Raw genomic sequence first — 12232 nt, 5'->3', positions numbered from 1 at the left:
ATTAAAAAACTGTAACATAATAATAGCCTTTTTGTAAACCAATTAATTTTGACAGAATAAGCTTAACACATATACTAAGAAGAAACATTAATTCAGGAAGATGTCTTAATATCTTAACAGTAAAATCAGCTGTTGTATTTTCAATGGAAAACCAGACAAAAATTCTCAATGTTAGTCAACATATTATAATTCAACTTTTCTATATTAAAAAAGGGATTTTTTATATGATTGTAACAAAAGGACAGATCAGACCAAAATGTTTTTCTGTTCCTAAGGCTGACTTTTTTCAACTTTTATGAATGTAAAGCAGTAGACCTTTCACCGAAATGTTTTTTCTTTATGAGGTGACAACCTGATCTCACGGGAATTCATAAATATTTTATGAGGTGGCTTATTCGTATAAATTGTTACGCTGTGAGTCGTATAAAAATGTTCGATTACTAAGTTAAAGCAATACTGAAGCCCCACACCTAACCCTAACATCCCTGGTGCGAAAGCAAATCGTACAAAAATGTACGAATGAGATCGCACAAATACATACGAAATAGCCAAAATAAGCCACATCAAATAGTGCGGTACAGTATTTGCTTTAAGATTGAGAATCAGAAGATATTTTCCAACTCAACCCTGAAAATAATTTCTGGAACGCACTCTTTTAACGTTAATAAACAATTGTAATGTTTTTAATGACACTAAATATTTTTACGTTACCAAATCCAGATATGAATTCTAGGTTTGTTGTGGGAAATATCCCAAATGTGAGTTGTCTTTAACGCAGCATAACAACAATGTCAGTTGTTTAAACTAAATCAGCCATTCACTGAAACGTGCAAGCTAAAATCATGTATGACTCGGTATGCTGATACAATAGGTCAACATGCACATTTTGCATGTGGATTTACTGGATCATTTACATGCAGCAAGCAAAAAATACTACTGTATCTATGGGTTCTAAATAGGTCTAAACCTACGATCAATCTTTTAGATTTTTGCAACACCACACAAGTATTAAGCTATGCACTCCGGGATTTAACAGATGGCAAATTATGTTCCCAAGACAAACAACACATTCTCATCATTATAGATTCCGTTGTGATATTCTCACCGTTTTTCTCGCATCAAGCTAAGATGCCTTAAGAAACTGTTTCACGTAATAGAGTTGTAGGTCTATGTGACAATTAAAAATGCTGCTTTAAAAATGTAAACCATAACTTAGATACAGCTCAAAAAAATCTCCTGCTGGCAGTATTGCCCCATGGTTGAGAACCTCTGGTGTAACACAAATGACATACACACTGTACAGTAATATTTGATCTTAAAGTGAGACTTACATGGGTGTCCTCTCTCTGTATGTGTGCAGGAAAAAACATTGGGAAGGGTTAACGTCACATGAACAAATTTGTCCAATGTGCAATGTACAAAAACCAATGAGATCGAGCAGAAGAAGCAGATACATTAGTGATGTCAGAGAACGAGTCTACAGGGTATTGAAAGGGCAGGAATACTCACCTGTTTGACAGGCCAAATCCACATCTTTTTCAAAGTCCGTCTGTGCGGGTGAATAAAGACGAGAAAAGATAATTACATCTTGTTACAAAATCTTTTGTGCGCCTTGCACATCCTCCACAACGTGCACATATAGTGTATGATGTCACTGTATGAGTCACACAACATTGGTATGGTAATAGGTGAAGCTGAGGGCAGTTACAGACAGATATGTGATGATTAAAGAATCCATCAAAAAGGGATAAGAAGAAGAAACTTAAATTAAACTTTAATTTCAGCAATCATACAATGTGTCTGAAAAGCACTCGTCTAATGCAACACATCTGCAACACCTCTACAATGAAAAAGCCGGTCTCTTAGCACCAGCGCTAATTACAATGTGCTGAAAAGAAAACAGATTAGCGCACCTCAATCTGACACAGCTGGGCTGGACTTTTCAAACAAACCAGAAATTTGATGTTATTTCCGTAAAAAAGTCAAATGGACCTAAACTGCCTGCGTCCCTCAGGGCGATGTGAAAATGTCTGTCCCTGCATCGCTCTTTTTAACTTTGGGTCCTCGTTGGAATGCAACGTTGCCTACTGCTGTCAAAAGTGTTGACTCTCAAAGGAGTTCAACACAAAGCTCAGTGCATTACACTGTGGAAAAATTCAGCAGAGAGGGACTTGTACGTGTGTGTTTACCTGCATGTCAAAGTGGAAAAGCAGCAACAGACAAGGTAAGTAAACAATAAGACAGCAATGGAAAACTAAGAAAAAAACTGTGCAACTTTGCGCTAAATAACATCAAGTCAAACCTGCTGACAATAAACAACATATCTAATTAGCCGGCTAATATATTAACTCTAGTCTGTCAGATACACCATAGATATTTATTTATAACTAGATGCCTCATTCGAGCGCTCCAATCTCCTGACATGTGTCCGCCATCTTGAAAGTTGTTGTCATGTGTTAGTTTAGCGAATATAATGTTTGGGTTTTCACAACGGTAAATACATTTTCATAACTTTGCAAACGCACAGTCAGCTTGCTCTTGATTGTAAATGGACCAGCTTGCGCAGATTTGCCAGATCTGAAACGATATCAGTCATCAAGCCTAATGTCCCTAGTCCAAACAACAGAATTTAACAAATAATTTTAAGATTGACAGCTAAATAACAAGATCCTTCTACTCCTAACCTGCGGAAAAAAACCTGCATCAATAGTTGCCAAAACAGACCAGCATACTGGCCAAAACAGACCAGCTCGCACTGTTGTAATATGGCTGACGACCTATGTATAGCAGCCCATAAAAACAGTTGCTAATTCGGCATCTAGTTATTTATATCTATGAGATAAACTCTGACAGCACTAACTCTAAAGCAAACACGCACAATCACGCTTCTGCTTCAATCGTAGAGACGTACGCATGTTTGGTTTTGATCCAGGATGAAGTTCTGGCTGTGGATGTGGCCGGGGTTGAGATTATGGACGTGGTTCTGGTGGATTGAATGGATGTGGTTCTTCTCGAGGGTATGCATGTGGTTTTGGTTGAGAACGTGGTTGCAGTTGAGTGGATAGGCGTGGTTGTGATTGAGAAGGTGGTTGTGGTTATGACTGTATCCATGACTGTGATTGGCCAAGGCTAGAGGAGGGTGTGCGGGGCATGTTTGGTGGCAGCCTTGGCAGCAAGAAGGTGAATATTGGAGTGAGCCACACTGTTCCTGACTGTAGAGGCTCGGCCTGTGAGGACACCTCTGAGGTGGGTTGAGAACGAGATAAAAAAATAGAAGGTGAGGAGAGAAAAGGTGGAGTGGACCTGCTGGGCTGGTGATCCCTCTCATCCAAACCGATTCACACACTGGCGGAGACTTCGCGCTGTGGTTACCATGGTTACATGCAAGTCTTATATTTGACATGAATAAATCACTGTAAGGCAGTGTGTAAGGGGCTTAGAAACCATATTTGTACGTTTTATAAGGTCATTCCCTTTCATAAGGTGCTGATCTCGTTTCTGATATCTAAAAATGGACAGAATACCATTACCTATAAGAATATTCACAACTAATTCAAATATCTGAAATATTTTAAAGAGACTGTGTCCCTATTTCCAAAATCTTGTTATATAAAGTTTTTTGTGTTTCCACATTAAATCAAATTGTATGGCTTTTCTCTGATTGGTATAAAATTAAAAGCATCCCGCAAAGAAGATAGGATGCAGACGGTAACCAGCGCAGGATTATATCCTGATGTACAATTTTCACAAATATTTAGTAAGCCACCTGCTGTTAAAGAACACGAGAAGCCTATTACAAATTGTATCACCCAACAGGCCATGCTGTTTAAGAAAAGAGAAGGCCATCCTCTCAGAGCCCCATATGTGATGAGATGAAATGGAATGCTATTCACCATGATCTGCACCTGGCCGTTCTTGCAGGAGTCTGGAGAGTTTTCGCTGTCATCTTTGCAGCCACCCATCCTGCAGCGCACTGCATCCTGCACCTGAGGAGGGAATTATGGGATACAATGCTGGGTCAGAGTTATGGTATATACAGATAGGCCAATGTATGATCTGGCAACAGTTATATCGAAAAATCATGGACTGCGAAATCATGGTCTTTAATCTTTTGAATAAACTTTTTCAATATGCACATACTTAATGACAAGATAACCAAGAAGCCTAAACCTATGAAGAGTTCATTTCCAAAAACAGATTAAAAAATCCCAAAACATGTTTTTTTGTGCATTCCAATTAATATCAATCAAACTGCAGTTAGGTTGTTTTGATTAAGTAACAATTACAAAGAACAAATCTGCTAAGTAACACAATAAAAACTAAAACAAAAATGCTTATTGCAAATACACTCCTCATATAAAACACAGTTATTATGGTTTTGATTTTAGTTTTATTAATATATTAAGCTTTTATTTTTAGATTTTAAGTTTTTGTGGTAATTTTAGTAAAACTTTTGGTATATGCTTTTGTCATCACCAACTTATTGGTTATAAGTTAATGAATTGTTGTGTTATTTTTGTTTTATTATCTGTTTATTATTATAGCTTTACTGCTTTAAACTTACTATAGTTCATTTTTGAGGCAATATTTCAAATTTTCCTTCAGTTGAGTATTTTCAATAATTTGTAGGTCAATATTTTATTTGATTATAATGAACCGTAACGTTTTCAAAGTTAGAATTTAAGTAAACTAAAATAATTTTGATAAAAACACTTTAAAATGGTATAATATTTTAGAAGCTATTAACACTTGTTTTTAAAGAATATAGTGTCTTGAATTAAGTCTTTTTTCTCTACACCACTGCCATTTTAAGCACTGTTCAAATACGCCAATCTATATACCCGCTCAATATCTATATTTTCTTCCAATTATTTCAAATCAATTATCTTCATTTTACAAGTAAATTGTTCTTTTTTTTATGATGTTTCGATATTTTACGCCACATGACAAAAATAAACAAAACATCAACAACCAAACAAACACTGTAACATCATCACATATTCTCTGGGTAGGCGCAGACAACACATATGTCATTATGCAAGTGTAATTATTAACCGTAACATTATATAATTTAAATCTGTGTGACTTTATTAAAATGCGGATGGGTGGTGATTTACAAAGCTTAATAATGACAGCAAATAACTTAAAGATAGACGATTCCTCACACTCAGGACAATCTATCAGTTTAATGCAATAATCTACAGAGGTCCCTGTATAAGATTTCTCATAAAACGTAGATATTAGTTTATCTTCCTGCATGACAAACATTGCGGAGCCTGTTTGAATTCATTCAGGATGTGGCTTACATAACCGCAGAGACACTGCAACATAACAGAAGAGAGGAGTACACTCCCTTTCGTCAAAAAAACTTGATAGGCCGTTTCCCAGGATGACAGGGTAGCCTTAGCAACTCATTTGCATACACATTTACAATTATAACGCCTAGAGAATGACAGAGTGAAAGCACTGTGTCTTCCTAAGTAGAAAGATGAGAGCACTTTCTGCCAACAATAAAAATAACAAATGATGACTAAGAATTTCATAGATTTTCTGGATGCACCTGTAACATATTAAAAGGTCCCATGTGTACATTTTCGGATGATCTATATGCAACATAATACACCTAACTATGTCTTCAGAGGTGTATAAAGATTACGTAATGAAGTGTTATTTTTTTACCTTAGAATGAACTATTTCAATCTACATACACCGAGGGTTACTACAATAGCCCTAAAGGGACAAACTGCTCTACAGAATTTTACCTGTTTATAGATGATTGCCTATTGAGTCAAAGCAGCACATATATGAGATGGATACACAGCGCTTATGTCCTTATGAACAACACAATTATTTCTTCTCTTCCAAAGTCCACTATACACTCTTTATATAATCATGATAGTTGCTTTTCCATAGTTGGATCACTGCGTATTTAATTCAGACATCAAAAGCATGTATAAAGCATAAGGATCTCTTGCACAGACCACACTCTGCTCTCTTGTTTTGCAAAAACTATTAGGGATTACATCCAATCCCTGGCAAGGATTTTCATATATTTACTAAAATAAATAATACCAGGATTTATTTTACTCTAATCCTTTGGTTTTGTGATATTGATTTAACATATATGGCTTAGTGATTTAGAACTGATTTCTCCTCTCTCTCTTCGAACTCCAGCGGCACATTCTTATTTATTCGATACATGAAAGCCAGCCAAGTTTTACAGAGTTGAAACATTATGCTGCTGCATTTTGGGTAAGGCTGCACTGTGGGCGGCCTGCACTACAATCTGTTTGATCCATCAGTTGATTTATTTATGGCCGATCTTAACAGGCAATTATTACATTAATGTTGCGTACCCTATTTTAAAACAATGATCGCATCATTAGTTTGAGTTTAGTGTTATTCCTAAATGGGCCATGGAAGTTGGCCACAACTTAAAAGCTGAGGTGTGTTTTAACAGACATTAAAGCAGTTTAAGTCTTTCTTTTATTCAGTTCTATTGTTTTACACTCACACACGCACACACACAGCATTACCATTTATTATTAAAGCTATTTGCAAAACCACAAATACTTTTTTTATCCATTATTTTATTTATGTTAATTACATTTTGGCACATTGTAGGACTGGTAAAAACTGAAAAGTAAAATATAACAGTAAGAATAAATAACAATAAATATACATTAATAAATCTATTTATGGTCATATAAATATAAATAATAATAAAAATGTACATATGCTAAAAAGACCCCCCAAAAATAGAAAATAAATATGAATACCAACTACCACTGATACTTTCCTAAGTTTAAACATATCACTGCTGTGCTGTCTTACTGAAATCTTGATTTAAATTTTTTGACATAAATCATAATTATAAGTCACTCTTCATTACAATTAATAATTATTGTTAATAATTCATAATAATAATAGTTTCTGAAGATCAGGGACTATTTGTAGCTATGATTGCTGTTTTCATTGTGTTCCAGTCGTGTACGTAACCCTACTCACCTCTCGGCGCATGGCGCAGTGGACGGTGATGATAACAAAGCCTTGGACTGAGTCAAAGACGGCGAAGAGAACCTGAAACAGGGTGGAGCGACGGTCTGTGATGGCCAGCACTGCTGACATCCACGTAAGAGCCAACAGGGGGAGAACCACACAAGAGCTCCATAAAGATGCCCTGTGAAAATAATATAGAACAAGATGCAGTTCATCCTCCAAACATCAAGGGGCAACATTCAATTCACCTGCAATAACAACATATTCATATCAGCTGTTATAACTATTACAGTCGAGCTATGGGAAGATTTGATGAGATTTGAAAAAAAGCACTGCACCACAGGCGTGTAACTGAGTATCAATGCAGCGTAATCATTACAAAATTCATCATATCGGTAAGAACCAGCTGTGTCACTAAAGCAGTTATGTTGCAACAGAAAACAATTGAACGGAACAAATGTAAGAAAAAACTGTATTTAACCACAGTCGTTGCCATGGTTACCAGTTTTCTCTCAGACGATTCTTTCAAAATGCCACTTTTTGATTTATCCAAGAAAAAAATCGATTTATTGTCTAATCTATATTTTTTTCATGAGTGATTTTAAATCACAAAGCTGCAGTTATTTGACTTTACATAATAAGAGTTCACAGTTCAACAAAGAAGAAAAAGAAGTGAACTAAGTCTGTGAAATCACAAATGAAACCCACATATCCACTAGTCAAATATCCACTAGTGCTGAGATATTTGACTTGATTTATTAAAAAAGACACATGGATGTCATTTCGAGTCACTCTTTGCTCTTGATATTAAATAATGTAGGTAAATTGGAAGAGTTTGGTTCCAAAATGAGATAACTCCGTTTTTATTGTGCAGTCCAATTAATATCAATCAAACTGCATTGGTTTGTTTTGATTTGAGCCATAATAACTCAAACAATACAGCTAACACAATAAAACATGTTATTATGATTTTTGAAATGTATCTTATTTTGGAACCAAACTCTTCATTTGGACTCAAGAAAGTAGAAACACACTCATTTTAATCTTGACAGTCAAAAGACTGAATTCAGAAGCAAACATTGTGTAGGTATATCCGCTATAACAGAATCTTAAAAATAATTGACAGTGCGAACTATAACTCAAGAGTAGTATTATGGCACCATGGAATTCAGTACAGAACAAATGTAAAAATATACTTAGATTTATTGTACAGGCACTCATTATCTTGAAGCACTTTGGTTTTAAGAGAAATATGTTCTATTCATAATGGAAAATACTTCTACCAAAACGGCCGACTGCATTTTCAACAAGTTGCTAATCCTTAAGGAGTGTTTTCGTTCCGCATCACGCAGAGCGTGTTTTAGGTAAATATCAGGTGTCCAGAAAAGAGGTGCCCGTCTGAGCTTAGTCAAGCAAGCGCTTCCCACAGCTGGGCATCAATTTAACATGTTCACGCTGCACTGACTCAGTCTCCTGCATGTGACTGACGTGAGACGGACATCAGCAATGAGTGAGAAAAAGAGAGACTCGCTCCTATGCTATTTCAAACATGAGATCTCGTGCTCATATAATATATAAGAATATACAACATTCTTAATAATATATGAACAATGCAGGAAAACGGGTAGGGAGGGTTGACCTGCTAGTTGTAAAGGGTTCAAGCATGTCCACGCTCAACAAAACTATGAAAGAAATGGTGGGGTTGGGATGAAGAAGGATTTCAGGTAAACAGTTGTTCTTCAGCACTGTGATTGATGGGATTATGTAAACATGATCCTCCCAAAGTTCAATTAGAGTCCTTTACAATTTTGGTAATTTTGAAAACCTATGGTACCACATATGCATATTTCCAGAGAAATGCAGGAAGCAATAATGAAATGATGAACAAGAAAACAAACAAAAAGACAGAAACAGAGAGGGATCTCAATCATTTTATCATCATTTTAATAACATGACTCCCTCTGGCAAACAACAGAGATTAGTCCAGTTTTCTTAAAGCCAAAAGAACCAGAGGTGGCACTTATTTCACTCTCCGGTTCTTTGGTTCTTCAAAGAGCACACCTCTACATGCTTGTGTGTGTGTACTTCCCATTTTGATAGTGCTCTCAAAACACCTTTATTTAATTAATTACATAATTTATTTTTTTTATTAAAAACATGATCTGTAAGTAAATTCTACTGTAGAATAAGTTATTTTTCATATTTAGTCTAATATATTTTTATTTCAATAAACAGAAATGTTTTTCATTAGAATTGAGTTTGACTAAACTATAATATCCTTTGGCCAGGACCACGTTCATGTTTTTGAGAGACTACAGTCGGCTCAGTGCTATCTGACCCATGCACAAAGTTAAAAAACAGCTAGACGTACTGTAATAAAATTGAAGACATGTAGGGGTCTCAAGATTCGTTTTTTAGAAGTTTAACTACCTGTCAGCCTGTTCATGGTGTCTTAAAACAGTGCGCAAATCATATATTAAGTACGAGATGTTAAAAAACAGATGCCGTATAATGGCCAAAGACCGAACCCATATTTCATTTAAGAGAAAAGTGGATTGCTGTGGACTGTAGGCCGGTGATAGACTTTTTTATTATATTAAAATAAAACAACACATTGAGAAAACATGTTAACCCATCATTTACAGTCTATTTATACAATTTATCATTACAATAATGTAATGTCTATCTTCCATTTGCCACTTTTCAAAATAAATAGTAATATATATGCGATTAATCAGCATAGTATGTAAATAAAATAACTGAGAGGCTTAGTTTGGGGTGTGCAGGCAGCAGAGCGGCTCTTCAAAGAATTTTGTTTCTTACTGTCAGTTTTGGACTCTAGAGAGAAAAAAAAGACAAGAAAGAGATGGAGAGAGAAAAAGGGAGACGAAGAGAGAATATGGAATGAGACTAACATGGCGCTGCTGGCTGTAGAGCTGGACAGGGCGGTACTGGAGATCACTCCACACTTGGAGCATTTCAGGAGCAGCCTGCTACGTGCTTCCAGCGGCGGGCTTCAGGACCCAATACACACACACACACAACACACACACAACAAACAGACATATGAGAAAGAGATAGATGGTGCACACACACACATGAGGCAGAATCAGGGAAGATGGGCAGGAATGTTACATAAAACCATATGCACCCATATTCACACAATCACACACGCAAACACCACAAAGGTTAAAGATTTGTAGCAGATTTGAGGGGATTGCAAGTGGAAGTGTTTGAAAAGGCCAAACAAAACAAGACCACAAGAAAGGGGAGAGTGAAAAAAAGAGAGAAATACAAAGTTAAAATAATTCCAAGAGATCAGCATCAGCAATGACAGCAGCAATGAGAACAGAGAAAGTGATTTGTAATGAACATCACAGTATGGAAGTAACAGAGAGAGAGAGAGAGACGATGAGAAAATGGAGAGATCAAGCAGAATGCGACTACAGATCATTAACAATAAACACATGAGGCAGATGGGAGCTGCAAAGACCAACCTAGTTTACTGGAGCATGTGTGCATGTGTATGTGTAGGCAGAGTCGCTTAGGAGCTATTCTGCAGTTAACAGGACAAATGCACAGCATCGCACACCTGATGCTGGCCGCGACCTCCCGACATTTGTGTAAGCATTGTAAGAAAGCAAATCAGGGTGGGATCCCTCGGGTCATTAAGCAGGAAGTTCGGTTTTTAATGAACCCTGCTGCGATCCCCTTCAGCTTTATAAATAAAGGGATGTCTGGGGTGTAACCAGCACGCTAACAATTTAAAGCTGAAGCAATACATTTCTAATCCAAAAAGGAAACTGGCATGGAGTCCCAGGACCCCAAACAAAACAATTGTCAACCTACCTAACATTATTACCTGTTTGTTTCTACTTTTCATATTTAGAACATGTTTGTCTGTCTTTTGTAGCCACATAAAGGTACATATTTTGAAGAATTGTTTATATTTCTTCTTTCTAGATCACGTTTTTCTCGCTACAGTCCCTTTTTCTCAACCACTGGTGTTGTAAGGCAGCATTTTTTGTAAAGCTGCTATGGATGAAGGTTTATTGTAAAAGTTGCTGCAGTATAAAACTATGTTGCCTGCAAAGAAAGTTTCTGTTCAGGCTTATGCATCCAACATTACTTTAAATGTACTCTAATTGCAGAAAGTTTTTAAGTTTGTAAGCAATATGTTGGATTTATAATATCACACTTTCTATTATTCTAACACAGAATAAACCAAATTTAACAAAATTCATTCTGTAATCATTTACTCACCCTCAAGTTGTTCCAAATCTGTATAATTTTTTTTTCTGATGATCAAAGAGAATATATATTAGAAAGAATGCTTGGAAAAGTACCACAGGACTGTTTGCTTTCTAGACTCTTCAACATATCTTCATTGTGAGAACAAAGAAATGTATGAAGGAATTTTTTCTACTATGGTAGACAATGGTGGGCAATTATTCTTTGTTTACAAGCAATCTTCCAAATATCTTTCTCTATATTCATCAGCACAAAGACATTAAAACATGATGACAGAGTCTTTTTTCTTGGTGAACTGTCCCTTTAAGGAAAGGTTTAAGTGAGATTTGAATATCAGAAAAATGATACACGTCACCTTTCTGGATCTAATGGTTGAATGAAATCCATCTGTTCGGCGCTCCAGCTGTTTAACTAACTCACTGATGAGATATTCTACGCTTGGCTGCAAACTCAGGTGGCTCATGCATTATTAAGCCATTGTAAATCAAAGCATTTTGTCTCAATTTCAATAATCCCTTTGTGTGTGTTTTGAAAGGTTGACGGCTGATTAAGACCGCAAAAGAAACAAAAGAAAGTCTTGTGTCACGGACTTGGAGAATGTGCTCGGAACATCAGACGAATGGAAATGAGAGCCACGCAGGGTCAGCGGCTAAGAGCGGAAACAGCTTATTACAGCAAAATGGACCTGTAGATGCTTACATATAAAGTATGCAACCTTAAAAGCCGCATGAAAATGTAAAATTAAGTCTGTGTGTGTGTGGGTGGATATATGGAGAAATAGTAAGGATTTAGGGGTTTAGTACAAAACCCTAGCAATACATATGAGCCTCAGCAAGAACTATAAACCAAAGCTCACAAGACTCTCAGAAATACTTGTGTGATTGGTCAACACACACAAGAGAGTGGTCTGACATTCCTATTAAAATAAATGACAAATATTTCATTCAATTTGGCATCAAATTGCTTAGTTCTGTGGCAAATA

General features: G+C 36.2%; 1 protein-coding gene across 1 annotated transcript in view; it reads right to left on the bottom strand.

The window, feature by feature from the left end:
- The window catches only part of LOC306910494 (adhesion G protein-coupled receptor B2-like), a gene marked incomplete at its 5' end in the record, with an annotated part of 104953 nt that overhangs the window by 17992 nt on the left and 74729 nt on the right, over positions 1 to 12232 (bottom strand). The window contains 4 exons of the mRNA XM_079485071.1: positions 1332 to 1346; positions 1510 to 1549; positions 3894 to 3986; positions 7009 to 7180. Of these exons, the coding sequence (XP_079341197.1) occupies positions 1332 to 1346; positions 1510 to 1549; positions 3894 to 3986; positions 7009 to 7180 (320 nt within the window). The remainder of the gene's footprint in view (positions 1 to 1331; positions 1347 to 1509; positions 1550 to 3893; positions 3987 to 7008; positions 7181 to 12232) is intronic.

The sequence above is a fragment of the Barbatula barbatula genome (assembly GCF_947034865.1).
Source record: "Barbatula barbatula genome assembly, chromosome: 21".
Classification (NCBI taxonomy): Eukaryota; Metazoa; Chordata; class Actinopteri; order Cypriniformes; family Nemacheilidae; genus Barbatula; species Barbatula barbatula.
This window is presented reverse-complemented; position numbering and strand designations above follow the sequence as displayed.